Below are 19,573 nucleotides of genomic sequence, written 5' to 3' on the forward strand. Positions count from 1 at the left end.
ACACCTATCTTGCCCTGAATATCTTCATTTCTAACCATATCACTCCTAGTATGCCCTCACGTCCATCACAACATCCTCATCCCCGCCACTTTCATCTTTTTGACATGAGAGTTCTTGACTGGCCAACATTCCATCCCATACAACATAATCGATCTAACCACTACTCTATAAAACATACCTTTAAGTCTTGGTGGCACGTTCTTATCACACAAGATATCGGATGCTAGCTTCCATTTCATCCACCCCACTCCAATACGATGTGTGACATCCTCGTCGATCTCCCCATTGCCTTGTATTATTTACCCAAGGTAGCTGAAACTTCCTCTCTTGGGATGACTTGTGAATCCAACCTCATTTCTATGTCAGCCTCCTGAATTACTTTATTGAACTTGCACTCCAGATATTCTATTTTAGTTCTACTCAACCTAAAACCTTTAGACTCATAGTCTGCCTCCAAACCTCCAACCTAGCGTTAACTTCGCATCGCATCTCGTCAATCAGTACTATATCATTTGCAAATAATATGCACTATGAAACCTCCCCTTGAATGTGACGCAGCAATACATCCATCGTCATGGAAAATAAAAATGGGCTAAGAGTTGATTCTTGATGTAGCCCCATCATGACTGAGAAGTGTCCTGAGTCTCCTCCCACTGTCTTCACCCGGGTTTTAGATCCATCATACATATCCTTAATCGCCCTAGTGTATGCTACAGGTACACCTTTAGCCTCCAAATATCTCTATAAAACCTCACTTGGGACCTTGTCGTATGCTTTTCCGAGGTCGATGAACATCATATGCAAATCTTTCTTCCTCTCGCTATATTGCTTAACCAATCTACTCACGATATGAATGGCTTCTAGGGTCGAACGCCCCGGCATGAAATCGAATTGGTTCTCGAAAATAGACACACTCCTCCTCACTCGTACCTCCACCACCCTCTCCCAAACTTTCATAGTGTGGCTCAGCAGCTTGATACCCCTGTAGCTGTTGCAATTCTGAATGTCACCCTTGTTCTTGTACAACGGGATTATCGTACTCCACCTCCATTCCTCGGGCATTCTTGCCGTACGAAAATGACATTAAACAACCCAGTAAACCACTCCAGACCTGTCCTGCCCGCACTCTTCCAAAATTCTATCGAAATCACTTATGGCCCGGTTGCTCTTCCTTTGCTCGTCTTACGCATAGCCCCCACAACCTCCTCAACCTTAATAAAGTTCATGAATTTTGGCCTCAATAAAGAACTGTTGGTTCTTGAAAAAAGAAACTAAGAGAAATAACAGGGGAAGATGACAGGAAAATAAAAGCAGTATACTAGAATAGATGTAAAAGGAACTCTAAAGAATTGAAGCTAAAATTCTATATTATTTCACTGCATCTGGACTACAATTTATAAGAGAAATACTAACTTAAAATACCTAAAAATCAGCACAAAATCTGCTGAAAATAACAAACTCCTAGAGACTAGTTCGCTCCTAAAGACTAGTTCAAAATAAATTACTGCAGTAAATACCTCTTAAGCTGAAACAGTAAAATAATTTTAGAATTTTCAACTTCTAAAGCATATTTCTAACACTCCTCCTTACTTTTGAAGCTGCAAATTCTGAATATATGCCTTGTAAACCTTTAACTGGAAGCGACTTTGTACGTAAATCTGCCAACTGATCTTTGGACTTGCAGTAAATTGAGTTCACTTTTCTATTTTGCTGCATCTCAAGATTGTCAATGAAATAAGTTGGATCTTTTTTCGGCTTCATTTGCATCTTGCCTTGAGGCTTGTCAACTTTCTTCCAGATTTGCATTTTGCCTTGAGGCTTATCAACTTTCTTCCAAATTTTGTTTTTCTGAAATATTGACAACTTCTTCTTTGCCTCATTTTCACATATGTCCTCAGTTGGAGGATTATCTGCACTTTGTAGATTATTTTGGCTCCATTTTTCATCTTTTGTTAGATCAAATGAGAAGTTTTTACCTCTCATTTTAACCCTTAAAATCTCAAGTCCAGTTACATCATAAATGAAACAATGTTTATCTTCAAAGGATATTTTAAATCCTTTTTCTATTAGTTGTCCAACACTGAATAAATTTTGATCAATATCAGGAACATAAAGAACATCTAAAATTTTCTTAGTACTTGAATTTGTTGGGATTGCAACAGTTCCTTTTCCTTTTACAAGAATATAATCAGTTAATCACCATTCCCAATTCTGACTTTCTTATTTCCCATAGACGTGAATTCTTTGAAAAGATTTCTGTCATATGTCATGTGGTTTGTACAACCACTATCAATCATCCAAATATCAGATTTCTTGGTTGAAAGAAGAGTTGCCACAAACAAGTGATCTTCTTCTTCTTCTTCTTCATTGGCGACTTGTGCATCTGCTTCATGCTTCTGAAATTTGCCTTTGCAAATTACAGCTTCATGACCAAGTTGGTTGCAAATTTTGCACTTTGCATCTGGCTTCTTCCAACATTTGAACGGTGGATGACCTTTTTTTCCATAGTGCTGACAAGGTGGGTAATTTTTCTTTGCATTATTACCCTTGCTTTGAGTTTTGTGGTTGGCTGCCAAGGCTCCTTCAACCGTACCATCTTGCCTCATAAGCCTCCTTTGCTTTTGTGCCTGCAATGTATTTAACAATTCTGCCAAGGTAATCTTGGATAAATCCTTTGTATTTTCCAAGGTAGTTATGGATACTTCAGGCACCGTAACAAGAATTTTTTCAACAATTCTTTAATCTTTAAATTTAGTACCAAGCAACCTTACCTTGTTAACAATGCCAAGCAATCGATCTGAAGTATTCTTTGATGGTCTCAGATTCTTTCATTTTCTGCAACTCGAATTCCCTTATTAAATTCAACACCTTCATGCCTTGTATTCTTTCATCTCCAGTATATTCTTCCTTCAAATAATCCCAAATTTCTTTTGCTGATTTGAGAGTCATAACTCGTGAAAATTGTTGCAGACATACTAGCAAATAAAGTTGCTTTCGCCTTTGATTTCCTGGTTTTCTTTTCCTTGTGACTCTTGATCTGGGCCACGGTGGGATTGTTAGGCAGTGGAAGAACATCATAATCCCCTTCCACAACCTCCCAAAGATCTAAAACCTCCAAGTAAGTCTCCATTCCTACTGCCCACAGTTGGTAATTTTCACCATCAAAGACTGGAGGAGCCAATTGAGAAAAACTCGTTTCAGTCTCCATCTCACTCAAGAAAAGATTTTACTTAGGTCCCTTAAGAATATGGCTCTTGATACCAATTGTTGGTTCTTGAAAAGAGAAACTAAGAGAAATAACAGGGGAAGATGACAGGAAAATAAAAGCAGTATACTAGAATAGATGTAAAAGGAACTCTAAAGAACTGAAGCTAAAATTCTATATTATTTCACTGCATCTGGACTACAATTTATAAGAGAAATACTAACTTAAAATACCTAAAAATCAGCACAAAATCTGCTGAAAATGACAAACTCCTAAAGACTAGTTCACTCCTAAAGACTAGTTCAAAATTATTTCAAATTCAAAATAAATTACTGCAGTAAATAACTCTTAAGCTGAAACAGTAAAATAATTTTACTATTTTCAGCTTCTAAAGCATATTTCTAACAAGAAAAAACTGTTAAGTCATATTATGAGAACCTTTTGATGAGAGAGAAGGTAGCCTTTCCACATTGTTCCATTTGGATTCCTAAAGCTCCAAGAAAGGTACAGTCAGACCTCTCTATAAGGGTGTTTGGATTGGCTTATTTTAAGTGCTTATTGGCTTTTAAGCACTTTTCTAGTTTTTGAGGTATTTGGCAATGATAAAAAGTGCTTAAAAGCACTTACTTTTAGGCATGAAAAGTACAAAAATAAGCCAAAAGCCAAAAGTTGGGTATTAACAACTTATGGCTTTTGGCTTTTAGCTTATAAGCTACTTTTTAAAAGTCAATCCAAACACCCTCTATAACAACATCCCTATATAACAACCATTCACTATAAAAGCCAAGCTTTTCTCGAAACCGACTTTTATGTTATGTTATATATATCTTATCTAACAATACTTCTCTATAGCAGCTAAAAAATACCGGAACAAACAAGACTGTTATAGAGAGATTTGACTGTATTTCACTTGGTTAGCAGCAAGAGGGATGATCTTGACGGCTGATAACTTAAGGAAGAGGAGAATTACTTATGTAAGCTGGTGTTTATGTGTAAGAGATCAGGTGAAGATGTGGACTCCTTCATTGTCCGGTAGCTTCTCGGTTATGGAGAAAAATCCTGTGTTTGTTTGGTACAGAATGGAAGATACCCGGCACAGTAAAAGAGATGTTGTTCAACTAGAACCGTGGGAGGAGAAGGAAGAGGCGTAGTGCGTGGAAGGTTGCTCCACTTGCGCTTATGTGGGTTGCAAGAGAGGAATATGAGGGCTTTTGAAGGGGTACAGTAGTAATTTTGTACAGTTAAGGAATAGCCTCTTGTACCTTATTGTTTTTTGGTACACCCATGAGGTTCCTGTCTGTACAGATGATTAGGTGTCGTTTGTAGAAAATCATCCGTTATGTAGGTTCTTTTTTGTGTGTGTATACCACTAGTATACAGGTTTTTGCTCAACTATCAATAAAATTTATTTATTTAGCAAAAAAAGAAAAAGAAAAAGCATAGTGCTTCATTGAACTCGTTTCCTGATATCTGAATAAGAAAACATTTTCTCTGAGAGGGGAACCCTGAAAGAACTAGTCAACTAGATAATATGTGAATTGACATCATCAGGAGCTCCAAATTCCATTATGATTGAGCATGTGAAAAATACGAGACACACGGAAAAGAATTGAGAGAATGAGTGAAGAGTACTGTTATACACTTCATTCCTTTTGTAGTTTGTAGGTACACTTCTTTTGAGAAAATAGTAACATGATTGTATATTCAGGATGTTGGGTACTTACACTGAGTATTAACTATTTACACTTAGTTTCAAGTTTCAACACTGGACTCTCCAACACTCTACCTAATGCCACATGTCATATGCACTAAAGTTGTCACGTGTCTGATTCAGAGATTGGTGAGGTACTTGGTAACATATATTTGCAAACTGATTATTAGCTTCACGAATTCTATGACGATATCTCTAGTTCCTTTTCTTCGAAAAAGTGAATCGATTTTTTATGTGTTCAGTTCTCCCATGAAAGACCAGATTTGATGCAACACGAAGAGTAACTTGATTCTCAAAGAAAAGTTCTATCTGACTGTTATAATTCTTTGAGCACCTATTTGATCCGTATAAGTTCACAAGTTGCCGTGGCAATGTTCCAATATTTTGTTGGTGCACTAGATTTAGCAACTATGCTTTGCTCTTCTAAGATGCCAAAGTAGCTCCAGCTAAAACGCATCATCCGAAAGTAGAGAATCTATTAGGAGCTGACCTTGCCTAATCTGCATGGCTATCTAACAATATGCTCATATCTTCAATTCTCAAAGAATTATCCTTTTCCTTGATTAGTTTTTATATATCGAAAGATATAGACCGTTGCATCCTAATGGGTCCACGTGGAGAGTCCATATAACTGATATAAACATGAAAAGGCAAGATCATGTTGAGTCATTGTGAGGCAATTAGGTGTCCAACCAATTGTTTTGTCTCCCAAAATCACCAAGAGGCTCCCCTGACTTTGTAGAAACTTAATCAATGAATTTCCCTCAAAGTATTTGTTTTTCTTTTTCTATTAGAGAAAAAACCCATGTCCGATGATATATATGATCATCTAGATTTCTAAGGTTTATACTTTAATACAGTTGTCTATCTATTTCAAATAGACATTAATACACCAAGTATATAATATGAAAGAACCATACAATTAAAACAGTCCGTCTACATACAGTGGGATGAACTAGTACCAGGGTTGTGAAAAGCGGTCGCTTCCTCGCTTAAAGCGAGAAGCGAAGTGAGGCGACCCTATGACCGCTTCTGCTATATGAAGCGACTCAGGTAGGCAAAAGCGTGCACTTCCCACTAAAAAGCGAGAAGCGCTGAAGCGAAGTGAGCGCTTCTTTGTTTTAAACACCTGTCAACCTATTTAATAAAAAAGGAAAGGTGTTCTTTTATTAAAACATACGACCAGCAGCAACAGAGAGAAAGAGGCGACTAGGGTTCCAAGTCTTGTACACTTTTCAACTTCAACATACGACCAGCAGCAACAGGTATGTGATTTCTTCTTCCTTCTTCTTCTTTTTCTTCTTTTTCTTTTTCTTTCACTGTTTCAGTGTCCAAATAGCAGCGAAATGCTGGCGAATTTTTTTTTTTCCTTCGGTTCTTCCTTCTCAGTCTTCTCCTCTTCGTTGAAATAGTCCAGTTCTTCTTTCACTATTTTTATGCTGCCCAGTATTTATTTTAATATTATTTTTTTTAAATTCCGCTTCACTTCAAAAAAGCGAGCGCTTCGCTTCTCGCTTCTCGCTTTAAGCGAAATGGGAGTTGTCGCTTTTCCTCGCTTCACGCTCTTCACAACACTGACTAGTACAAGTTAATAGTTTCCTTCTATCCCAACTTTCTTTTCTGTCCAAATGAAAGAAACAATAACTTTTCCGCTTTCTCACAATTTACCTTCCTTTTTCTACCCTTCCCTTCTTTCCAAACAAAGGGTAAAATTCCAAATGAGAATAAACTACCACTAGCATTGGTTGGAAGAGCTTCCTTCATGCTTTAAATTCAAAATGTACTTCCTTTAGACAGATTTTAAAATTTTACACTTATTACTCGAGGAGCATGCCACCATCCAGGAGGTCGGAACCAGACTCCTAAAGAAATGAAACGTTAGACGGCATAAATAAGACTCAGTGTGGTTTAGACCACGCATAGCGAGAGCTTAGTGCACCGAGCTACCTTTTTTAATTACTCGAGGATGTTCTCATACTAGATTTGGTTTCAAAATTTTACATATACAATGATTAAATTGTTTGAAGGATATGCAAAACCACTATAAACCATACAAAGATTATCCACTACAGTAAAGCAGAGAAAAAGACAAAAAAGAAATTCTTTCAGAAGTGTAAGTGAAGATACCCAGTTTGTTCAACAGTGAACTCGCCAGAAGCAATACGAGCAGATAATTCAGCTCTCCGTTTTTCTTCTAGAAGCTTCTCCACAGTCTTAACTCCTTCGTTTACCGACTCTGGCTCTCTTCCATTTGAAGAATTACACCTAATTGTGCAGCAATACCCATAATTCCCTAATTAAGAGGAAAAAAATAACATATTAATGATTTTTCTACCTAAAAATGGGAAAATGGAATAGCTTAAAGAGAAAAAGAATGACGATACCATTGAACTTAGGAGAAGTAGTGGGTCTGAATCTGGAAAGTGTTGTTTTGTGAAGGGAGTGAGTTGGGAATTGAAGAAGTGGAACAGAAGCTGCCATGAAAATGATGATAATGGAGAGTGTATCAAATGAGTGAAGTTTGTGCTGTTAAAAAGGCAACCGCTAAAAGCAGCTAAAACGGAGAAAAGGAATCTTATTTGGATAGTTAGCTTTGGCTTATGGACCGTTTTGGTGTAAAGATACTCCCAGCCGTCCGAAGTATCTTTGTTTTGGTTAAGGCCAACTAATTAAAGATTGGAAATTTGGACTACCCAATGTTTGGTAGGAGGTTAAATTTGCCGAGAGGTTTTGTCATTATTTGCCCCGAATTCATATAAATTTAGGCCATGTTTCGAAAGTTTTAAGTGTAATTATACAATTTTAGCTTGTTTATCTGGTCAAGTAATTACTTATAAATTGGACTTAAAGTAATTACACTCTTTAATTTTTAAGAAGTAAGAATTGATGATAATTACATCGTATAATTATAAGATGACTTTTCAAATTCTCTTTTATTTTTCAAGGGATGTACTGGTCTTATGGGTGTTTAACGGACGGGTTGGGATGGGCTGGACACAAAAAAATCCAGCCCGTTCGTGTAACGTTGCGGGTTGTTAGCGGGCTGTACTTTTTCAAATTTTTTTTGTCCGTCCGGGTTCGGGCTTAGAGGGTTGTTAGCGGGCTGTTAGCAGCCCATGTAATTTTTTATTTTATTTTTAAAAATAAATTTTATTTTTCTTATTCAATGTTATTGATACTTAAGTGTTTGCAAACTTTTAAGGCTTAGAATTAAACTTTGAAGTTTAAAGTTTTAAATTTGAAATTTGAATTTTATAATTTTAAAATTGAAATTTGAAAGTAAGTGGCTACAAAAAATTATTTAATAAGACCAATAGGCAATATGTAAGGATCAAGTTGCGAAGACTTTCATTTGATATTTTTATTGAATAATATATAATAATTCAAATTAAGTTGCAAGTTCTTTTTTGATTTTGTTATTTTTGAACTTGCAAATTAAAAGTTTACAACAATTATACAAACAAACAAACAAACAAATAGTACATCACATGCTTTGCATCATTTTTATAAGTTCGTCCATGTCAACACGAGGTTCTTAGTTTCCGGCATTGGTTGAATCAGAACCATAAACCATTATATCTCCAATTTCCTGGTCCTCCGCTTCATCTACCTCGACACGCCCTTGATTTCGTCGTTCTGATCTTATCCAATCTTTGAAGCACACTAGAATTTTCAAAGCGTTGCTACAGAAGAAGGAATATTTGCATCTACAACAGAATAAGCATCAACAATGTTAGCATAATAATTATATAATGTTTCTAAATATTTGTGTAGATCAAGAATACAAGTGTCAATATCAGGAGTTTCAGTTGGTCCAATATCCATATAAGAATATAAAGCAGTGATTAATTGGCGACAAGTGACCATTTTTATAGAAAAGTTTAAAATAGCACCAATTAGGTAAATAGGGAAAATTGGGTAGAAATATTTTTTAAACTTATCTAGCATAGATTCAACAACAGAAGTATATCCTTCTTTCTCTTTCAAATTATGTAGTAAAAGAGAAATTTCAGTAATATGAACTAAACCATTTGCAATAGTAGGATAATTTACAATATTTGAATTTGACCATTGGCAACAGTCCAAAAAAAAACCGTTAAAAATGGGCTGTACCGGCCTGTAGCCCGTTAAAAACCCGTTAACGGGCTTAGCGGGTTCCGGTGCACCGATATCAAAAAACTATTCGTTTGAAACCCGCTTCCCGCCCAACCCGTCCCAACCCTCCCCCCACGCTACAGTACCGCCCTGACCCGGGTTGAATCGGGTTGTAAACGGGTCAGCCCGGCCCGATTAACAGGTATAACTGGTTTTGCATTTCTATTGCACGTTGAATCGAGGAGACACTTTCAGAGAATAGTGTAGTGATTAAAGCACCAGTATAAGTGTAATACTCATGGTTAGGGGTGTCAAACGGACAGGTGAGGTCAGATATGGGCGGATCAAAAATGAGTCAAGCAAAAACAGATAAATTATCCGACTCGAGTCATATTTAGTACTGATAAAAAAATACATTAACCGGCGGATAATATGGATCCATAGCTTCTTGAATATGATCACTTTTGGGAGGATTCCTAGTCTTCCAAACTTGAGGAACCCCAATTTGAGGCCTTACAAATATAAAAGTTAAACCCATTAGTTATCCATTGGTATCCATTTTCTAAGCAGATAATATGGTTCTTATCCATATTTGACCCATTTTTAAAAAGTTTATTATCCAACCTATTTTTTTAATGAGGAAACTAAGTCATATACCTACAAAACGAAAAAACATTACCCGTCTTCACCCATTTTAAAACTAATTACAAAAACTACATGCCATACGAGAATATATTCCTACCCAATTTCCCAATTCCCTAAATCATGGAAAACTCTTCTTCTAATCTCTTTTTCTCTCTCTCTCTCTCTCTCTCCATCTTCTTTATTACCCAACCCTAACTTCTCCAAATCTCTTCCTTCTTATTAATATGTAGCATGGGTAATTTTAGGGGAATGGGATGCTACTGGTGAAGGTAGATGAACGAACATGAAAAACTAGCCATGGTTATCGATGGTTAAGTGTTAATGAAGTTAAACATCGATAGAATTATTGTGTCTTTTATGTATTTTTGAGCTTTTATGTGTTGCCGACTGAAATTGATATTGCTTCTATTGTGAAACTTAATGTGAGCCAAAAATCATGAAGAAAACAAGTGGGGTTCAAAAACTACTGGACCATTTTTTAGATTTTCAAAATTTTTTGGTCCTTGCTCAAATTTTAGATGACGTTCTCATGGTGAAGATTTTGCAGTAAATTTTTTAAATTTGGGTTAAAGTTGAATTGAACTGGAGAAGAAGAATTTGTATTGTATACCAAAACGGTATACTATATACTATTTTGGTATATAGTTTATTCCAACGGTATACTGTCACAATATACTATATAATGTAACAGTATACTAATTATAATTTGGTCTTTTTTGAATTTTTTAAAACTTTTATTGAGTTTTTTTCCAGCTTTTCAATGGAGTTCTCATGTTTTTTAATTTTTTTTTTCTTAAACCAAAATATTTAGTTTGAAATATTTGATCGGAGGTTATGGCTAAAGTTTGAGTTAACTTGGTGGAAATTCTGGAGTAGATGTTTGAAATTGAGTTGAACTAGTGAAGAAGACTAATTTGTACTATATACCAAAATAACATATTATATACCATTTTTGTATATAATACTTAATTTAATAATGTATAATTTATTGCGTTAAACTGGCGAAGAAGAATTTATACTATATACCAAAATGATATACAATATACCATTTTAGTGTAGAGTTCATTCCAATGGTATACTGTTACAGTATGCTATATAATATAACAATATACTATTGCAATTTGGTTCTTTTAGAATTTTTTGAAATTTTTATTGAGTTCTTTTTCAACTTTTCAATGGAGTTCTCATGGTTTTTAAATTTTTTTTCTTAAACAAAAATATTTAGTTTGATTTGTGGCTAAAGTTTGAGTCAATTTGGTGGAAATTATGGAGTAGATTTTTGAAATTTAGGTTGAAATTGAGCTGAACTAGTAAAGAAGACTAATTTGTACTATATACCAAAATAATATACTATATACCATTTTTGTATATAATATTTAATTCAATAGTGTATAATTTATTACGTTGAACTAGCGAAGAAGAATTTGTACAGTATACCAAATTGATTCATTTTAAAGGTATACTGTTACATTATACTATTTCAATTAGGTCCTTTTAGAATTTTTTGAAATTTTCATTGAGTTCTTTTTCAACTTTTCAACGGAGTTCTCATGTTTATTCAATTGTTTTCTTAAACCAAAATATTTATTCTGAAATATTTGATTGGAGGTTGTGGCTAAAGTTTGTCAATTTGGTGTAAATTTATTTTTGACATTTAGGTTGAAATTGAGTTGAACTAGCAAAAAAGACTAATTTGTAGTATATACCAAAATAATATATTATATACCATTTTAGGATATAATACTTAATTCAATAGTGTATAATTTATTACAACAATATACGATTACAGTATATAGTATAATGTAACAATATAGTTAAATTTGGTATTTTTTTTATTTTTCAAAATAAATTCAAAGGGTCCTTCTTAAATTTTCTAACAGAGTTCTCGATATCATATACCCAGTCAATATATGATATATAGCATGTGAGTATCATAGTTGTAACAACCCGACTTATTGTTTTGAATATTTATGCTCCTTCCAACTATTTGAAGTCTTGAATAGCTTCATATGATGTATTATGACGTGTATGAATCATCAGTTTTGTTTTCAGATGTTTCAGAACATATTCGCAAGAATACATTCCATGTTGGAAGCCTTAAGTTGAAAGAATTGACCAAATTTGACTTTTTAGTATTCGACCTCGGATCGAAGTTTTGATAGTTCCGTCAGGTCCAGATGGTGACTTTAGACTTGAGCATATGCCCGTATTTGCATTTGGAAAAATCTAGAAGGTTTCGACACTAATTGGCGAAAGTTGGAAATATTAAGCAAAAAAGGTGTCTTAATTTGCACAACACCTACCTTTGGACGGGTATAACTCTCATAATGTGAAGATACTTTCCATGAATTTTGCACCTAGAGTGTAGCCCTTTGAGTCTAGTTTGTAACGCATCAAGTCGTTCGTCATTTGGACATTCCTACTAAAAGTTATGATCAAATTACCAAAGTTAGATCACCCAGTTATTTTGGCGGACAGCGAAGTGAGGGTCACTTCGCCAGACCGGGCGCGGATCCTGCCTTCTCTTGCATGCAGTGGACAGCGAAATGAGGGTCACTTCACCAGACCGGGCATGGACCAACTCCAGCTTTTTTTAAACCAATTCGTAGCTCATTTTCCCTATTTTATTTGGACGAATTTTGGAGCTCTTCTCCACTCTCTCAAGACCACCAACTCCTCCCATATTCAAGGTAAGCAATTTCCATTATCTTGGTGTAAAATTCCATTATTTTTACACTAGTATTGATGAGATCTACACATAAAATACGTAGATCTTTAAGAAATTTCTTCAAGAACTCAAAGGAGGAATTTGCAAGATTTCTTCCAAAAGGTAATCCTACACCCTTAGACTTACATGTATGGATATATTAAGGGAATATGAGTATAAATTAAGTATTAGAACTTATGATATGGTGATTGGAAGCAATATGTTCCCAATTTAAATACATAACCATTGTAGAGATTGAAAGGTTATTATTTGATGGAATTTTGTTGGTTGGGTGTGGATGGATGGTCATGTATGTGATGCTGGAAGTTATAAATTATTGGTAAATGGTAGTAGTTAGATGAACTAATTCTATGGTTAAGATATGTAGAGATTCATGCCTACTAGGTATTTGATAAAATGCTTAAATGACCAAATCTGGAAATTTGTTTACTAATATTGGTCCAATTGAATTATGTTGATGTAGATTGAAGTTGTAAGAGTAGTGGGAGTTTTTAATATCACTAAAGAGATGAATTAAGAAAGCTCGATTTGTGGCAATTTTTTTATTGAGGGATTTTCAAGGAAATCATCAGGATTTGAGTCGTTCGGAGGTTGATACGCGCGGAATGGAATTTCTAGAGTATTGTACAGCTTGCTCGGTATTGGATTTGGCTTGTTCGAGGTAAGTAAATCTTTTAATCTTGGAGTTGAGGGTATGAACCCTGATTATACGTGTTATGTGTTTGGTGTTGAGGTGACGTACATGCTAGGTGACGGGCGTGTGGGCGTGCACCGTGTGAACTATGACTCATTTATTTCCGTAGTACTGTGTAGTTACCTGAACTTATTTGTAATCATGAATCTCTACGTACTAGAGTTATCGAGCTGTGATTCATGTTAGAAACCATGTCTAGACTATATGCTTATCCTGATGGGACCCACTGAGGTCATTACTATTATTGAGTTATTTGCTTACATTGCAAGTTTCATACTTAGTCATGTTCATTCATTGCATATCATATCTCAGTCTCTGTTGTTATTTATTGATACATCATATCATCATTTTTGGGCTGATTTTCATAATATTTTGAGCCCGAGAGACTGGAGAGATTGATGACCGAGTGAGGCCGAGGGCCTGATGGTGAGGATGTTTATAGGATCGAGCTGCACGCCCCAACGTGTTTTATTAATTTATGCCATGATTGGCTTGCTATAGCACTTAGGATGAAGGTTCCCCATCGGAGTCTTTACACACACCCAGTGAGCGCATGTACCTACTGAGTGCAAGTGCCGAGTGCGAGTGCCGAGTGACTTGGGAGGATTGAGTGACTGTGAGGCATGACTGACTGAGAGTATTGAGTGACTGGGAGGACTGAGTGAATTTATACTTTGAGAGTATGCTTATGGTTTTATCACTATGTTGCATTGCATTGGCGTGCACATTGACATGTAGGCATAGAGATGTACTTTCCTCATGCCATTTGAAAAATGAAATTTCCTGTTATAGAAGAAAGATTTTGGAAAAACTCACAGTTTTTCAGACTTACTCATATGTTGGTGATTTCAGTGAAAAGAATTGAGTTTACTATTATACTTGAAAAGAAAATATTTATTTTTCCGAAACTGTGAACGAGCTGAGCATTTTATTATTAAGTTATTATTTGTGCTGCTTTAATTAGATTGTTATGAGATGTTACTGGATATTGGTGTGGACTCTGACCTTGGTACAAGCTCGTCACTACTTTCAACCTAAGGTTAGGTTTGTTACTTATTGAGTACATGGGGTCGGTTGTACTCATACTACACTTCTGCACCTTGCGTGCAGATTTTGGATATTGATGTTGCTGTGCATGACGGGAGCAATCTTGAAGATGTACCTGTGATCCAGTCACAATTGCCTCTTATTCTTGGTAGCTTTAGAATTATTAATCTGTTCATGTATATTTCAAACAGATGATATATTTTATTTCACACCAACTTTGTAAATTCAAATCTTAGAGACTCATGATTTGTACTACCAGTCCCTAGGGAGTGTATAAGAGTAAGTTAAATATTAATTGAATCGTGTTGTTGTTATTTGTCTTACCTAGTGGGTAAGGTTAGGTGCCATCATGGCTAGTCAAATTTTGGGTCGTGACAAGTTGGTATCAGAGCTCTAGGTTCATAGATTCTACAAGTCATGAGCAAGTGTCTAGTAGAGTCTTGTGGATCGGTATGATGACACCCATACTTATCTTCGAGAGGTTACATGTCATTTTAGGATAAACTTCCCATTTTTCTTTCCTTATCGTGCGAAATACTTTCCGCATTCAGTTCTAGCTATTTCTGCACCTTCTAATCGACCTGAACAACATATACGGATCCCCTCCACCCCTTTTTTCATTACTAATGGAATATCCTTCACTATTTTACTAAAAATGGAACGAAATGATCTTGTTTTGTTCCTCGGTTGAAAAGAGATGTCTTGAGCAATCGGAGAAGCACTTTGATAAACAGATTTGATCTTGACCGATTCAATTAAGGTATTAGTGTTTGTTCTATTATACAACAAAGATCGCATTTTTTTCACTTCGTTCAAATAATAGTTGTACCCGTACGGAATTCTTCTGTTTCTCAGTATGATCTCTATCATCATCTCTATTCCCCTTATCAATTCTCCTATCCTATTTAGGTCTATGAATTTCTCTATCAATTCCATTACCTTATCCTTACCCATGAGGTTCCAACATTTTATCCTTAATTGACCTAGGAGTTGTTCCCGGGCATCCTCAAAAAAAAGGTTATTATACACCCCAACCCCATCCCTTGGAAAAAAAAAGGTAGCACCGAAGAAAGGAAAGAGCGAGATGGTGGTTTTTGTTGTTCCCGCGAAGCGAAGATCATTCGCTTGGCGAATAAAGTGGGTCACCCTCTTTTTGGCTTCGGCCAAACACTTTTTCTCGCTGGTCGAGCTTTCTACAAAAAAAGCGATGCAAGAACGTATTCTTTTATCTAAGCTTCTTCCCTGTGCATTAGCTCCCCCCATCGTAGATGGTTCAGCCACGCCCGGTGCCACGAAATGATTGAGAACTACGACGGGGTCGAAATGAATTTTGTTCTTTGTATTCAATAAGTATTGCATGACCGAATAATTCAAGGAAGGGCGGACTGCGGGGAGGGTCCTTTTAAGTAGATGACTCGTCGGGCGGTCGGAGCGGGACTTCTTTGGGAAAAAGAACTTGAATAAGTTTGTTTTTCTGAAGGAGTCGTCATTTTCTATCAGGAACGCTATGTCATTTTCAATCCCGGCGTATTTCGGATGCTTGAAGGCCCCGCTGACACGAAGTGATTTAGAAAGATTCTTCTTTATCGATGGTGATCGGTCATGGTATCCATAGCCTTGCTTCTTTTTCGGCCAAATCCTGATTTCGTTTTGCTTCTCCCGATCGTCGAGCCTGATCGACTCGACTCTTTTCCCTGCCCCCCGGCCTCTCACTTCGTTTCGTTCTTCTTCTGTACCGTCGCTTGAATGAAGACACCCGATCGGCCCGACTTTCCCAAATGCCCCCCACCGGCCCTTCTCCTTTACGGGTCTGGATTTTTCGCGTCGTTTCAGTCGTCGTGGTCGACGGGGAAGAAAGAAATGAATGAATGTTCTTTTGGGAAAATGTATAATAATACACCTACCGAGACGAAAGCCAAAGGTGAGTCTCGTAGGTGGACGTATCGAACCGAAATAAGATCTCAGATTGACATCTTGATACACTGATTTACCATAATAATAAATAGAGTCAATGGTGACTCCGCCGTGGGAAGAGCCGCTTCCTTCTTGCTTGATAGGGGGGGCTTCCATTCACCAGCGCAGACTAAAAGTGCTCTCCGAACCGTGCTGGATAGTCACCCATCACACGGCTCTCAAACCCAACCTGTGGTGGATCCCGGGAGACAAAGTCAAAACGCAACATCCTTTGCCCCATACTTTGAGATGCTCCTCCCCGCCGATCAAGGAGCGAGGCTGCTCGTGATAGGCAACGCTTTAAGCCGCTATCGTTCGGTTCGGATAAGTCAAGTTCCTTCGGTCGCTTCGCTCAGGCGGTCTTCCCTTATCTTCCCTAACGTTCAGAGTAGTTATGGTTTGAGATGAGAAAGGAGCACCGGCCGAACGCAATGAATGAATAAGAAATTGACAGCAGAGGGAATCAATGATTCTTATTCGACCGAGTTCTAGCTAGAAAGATGTAGATTACACACCGGAGGTTGGTAAGAACTGAGGTTTGGAACCCTAACCTAAGTAGGCCTACCAGCGAAGCAACAGGTACTTGATCGGGCGGGGGGCGGTTTGGTTTCAAGGCCCTCGCAGCAGGAAGAAGCAGTTGTCATTTGAAAGTAAAGGCTCTTCTCCTGTTTTACGAATCCTACAACTCTCTTTACTGAGCGAGACTCCATCCATATCCCTACTAGTGGTTTTTCTTTCATTCAATCATCACTTGTTTGACAGCTTAAACTAGGCTCCACTTTAGAGATAGGTTTTTGGTCTTAATCAAAATAGGTCAAGGGCGCGTCGGAACGGTCGGTAGCTGCTTAGTCTCATCCGAGAGTTTAATCTCCTTACTCCTTACTGCTTTTTTCTTTGAAAAAAAGAAGGGGGTCGATTTAGGCTCCTTCCCTTCCACTGCGTAGCCGCGCTAGCAGGTACTACGAGCCCTCTGTCCCACGCATCTAACCAGCTCGCGTGGTTCACCGGTTCCACCGAAAACTCTCATTTGTTGAAGCGGAGCATAGTGCGCTTTAGGCGCTGAGCGAGAAAGGTCTCTTCTTTCCTTTCGGTTTATTCACTGATCTGAAACTTAGCACTTGTTTTCTTATTGATTCCCGGGGCGGTGGCATTCTTGAATGAAGTCTATCCGAACCGAATTAGCACTTCTCAGATCAGGCTAGGCCTCTCCAGCTGAGCTGGGCGCCGGGGCCCTGGATGCGCTAGCGATTGGCACATAGGGGAATGGTTGCCCGGGTTTCTCGGCCTGGTATCCTGCACCTCGCGTTCATGATATCTACATTCAACTGTGCCCCGGAGACACGGTCGAAGCACGCCCGTCCAGTGTGCTTCTTTCACGACATGCTATAGTCCTGGGTGTCTTCCAGTGGTCTTCTAGCCTTAGAAGAAGTCGTGTCCGCCCCGGGCATCTGCAACGTCCTCCTTTGATATTATAATCTGGGAGAACTAAAAGACTGACCCATTCGGTGACTTTCGCGGTCGCCCTCACTAAACCAACTTGAATCTGAACTACGATTCAGATCAAGTCTTACCGAAATAGGATTTCCTTTTCGTGCCATATGCGCTTAGACTTTACTTTTTCCCCTTTTTTCTTCCCGGTCCAATATTTGTTCTCGAAGGTCTTCGTTTCCGTGTAGAAGCAAACTCTCCAAATTTATGACCAACCTTTCCTTCAGTAATCTTACAACGAACAGGAGTTTTTCCATTGTAAATTCGTACGGAGCAATCAACGAATTCCGGCGAAATAGAAGATCTACGTGACCAAATTTTCCTGTTAAAAAGAGGATCTCTCTTCTTCTTCATTCTCAAGAGGAATGCATCAACAAAACTTCCCTTCCATATAGATCGTCGTGGCATGAACTAATTTCTTCGCTTCGATTCCGCCCCTAAAGCTAGCTCCTACTCCTCCTCCTTCTCCTTTAGGATAGGATCCTCCTTGGTCCTTTTTACATAACACTCTCGGCCGCCCAAGAGGACTGGCTATCTTTCTCTTTATACGCAATATCTTGAAAGGCAAAGAAAAACATCTACCTTGGCAACGTCATTGACTGATAGTTTATCTTCCGAACCGGTTAAATACCTATAACAAAAAAAGGCCAAAGCCCGCTGAAGCACTGGAAAAATGTTGACCACGATTTCTAACGCTTTTCAAAAACCATTTGCTTGCAACGCCTTGAGTGGACAGATAATTACGGCCACTAGATCCTTCATACTCTTACTAAAGTACACTTAAGACTCAACCAATCTTGAAAGTTCCGTGGACAACTGGCATACCTTGAATCTAGCCTGCAATCCTTTCGCACTTCTCTTATCAAATTTCTAGTTAGAGAGAGAGCTAACCGCTGCCAAAATGCAGCAGTTTTTCTTATATACGATAGCACCCCCTGCCCTCCTTGTTCAAGTAGTTCAAGAGTGAAAGGGCGTAGTGAAAGAAGGGAAAGATATCTTTCAAAGATATTCTACCCATAAAGGCAGTTCTCTTATATGGCAATACTAGATTGGCGAGACAAGAGAGAAAGCTTAGAAAGTAGTAAGGTGTCTATGGGGCTTGCCTTACAGGTAGTGACTATACCACTTACATATCGAACAGATCTTACTCTCAATGGAGTCATTTCGATATGACCTAGGAACTTACAGAATACCGAACTTGGATAATCGGTAGAAGAATGATTGGCTAGATCATTTGCTTCACTGCGGAAGAACCCCTTTCTACGCTACGTTCCCAATAAAAAGCCGTCATCCTTCTGTCGCCTGTTAGCCACACCAGACCAAGAAAAGGCAAACTAATCAACCAAGACTCAGTCACGACCTTTGTAACCTCACGGCCACTTTCTTTCCTAGAGCTTGCAGCCATTATCTTCGCTTTTCAGATATGGTGACATTACTTGTATGGGGGGAGTGCCAGATCTTTACGGATCATAAGAGCTTGAGGTACTTGATGACACAGAAGGAGTTGAACCTTCGCCAGGATGGCACACTTCTATTCCGGGGACGAGTATGTGTTCCTCAGGACAGTGACCTGTGCCATGATATCTTGGAGGAGGCGCATAGCTCACCTTTTTTCCTGCACCCAGGGAGCACGAAGATGTACAGGACGATCCGCCCACACTATTGGTGGAAAGGTATGAAGAGGGATGTCGCTGAGTATGTGGCTAAATGCTTAGTGTGCCAGCTGGTTAAGGCTGAGCACCAGAGACCAGCAGGACCCTTACAGCCAGTTCAGATACCACAGTGGAAGTGGGACGAGATAGCCATGGACTTTGTCTCTGGATTGCCGAAGACTGCGAGGCAACATGACGCCATTTGGGTGATTATTGATCGGCTGACCAAGTCAGCTCACTTCCTGCCGATCAGTATGACTTACTCTACGGGCAAGCTAGCCCAGATATATATTGATGAGATAGTGCGCCTACACGGGATACCATCATCCATAGTATCAGACAGAGATCCACGGTT

At 38.1% G+C, this 19,573-nt stretch overlaps 1 protein-coding gene and 1 long non-coding RNA gene across 2 annotated transcripts in view; both read right to left on the bottom strand.

The window, feature by feature from the left end:
* Positions 1–7,690, bottom strand: part of LOC104117725 (protein LUTEIN DEFICIENT 5, chloroplastic) — a 33,564-nt gene extending 25,874 nt beyond the window's left edge. Inside the window, exons 1-2 of the mRNA XM_009628811.4 lie at positions 7,301–7,690; positions 7,044–7,209 (exon numbers count right to left, since the gene is read on the bottom strand). Of these exons, the coding sequence (XP_009627106.1) occupies positions 7,044–7,209; positions 7,301–7,397 (263 nt within the window). The 5' untranslated portion in view covers positions 7,398–7,690. The remainder of the gene's footprint in view (positions 1–7,043; positions 7,210–7,300) is intronic.
* LOC108948782 (uncharacterized) lies at positions 2,524–7,037 on the bottom strand. Its single transcript, XR_001973557.3, has 2 exons — positions 2,772–7,037; positions 2,524–2,627 (listed from the first exon to the last, which is right to left on the bottom strand). It is a non-coding gene; the product is annotated as an uncharacterized lncRNA (long non-coding RNA).
* Positions 7,691–19,573: the final 11,883 nt, after the last annotated feature.

Source organism: Nicotiana tomentosiformis, chromosome 5, assembly GCF_000390325.3.
Source record: "Nicotiana tomentosiformis chromosome 5, ASM39032v3, whole genome shotgun sequence".
Classification (NCBI taxonomy): domain Eukaryota; kingdom Viridiplantae; phylum Streptophyta; class Magnoliopsida; order Solanales; family Solanaceae; genus Nicotiana; species Nicotiana tomentosiformis.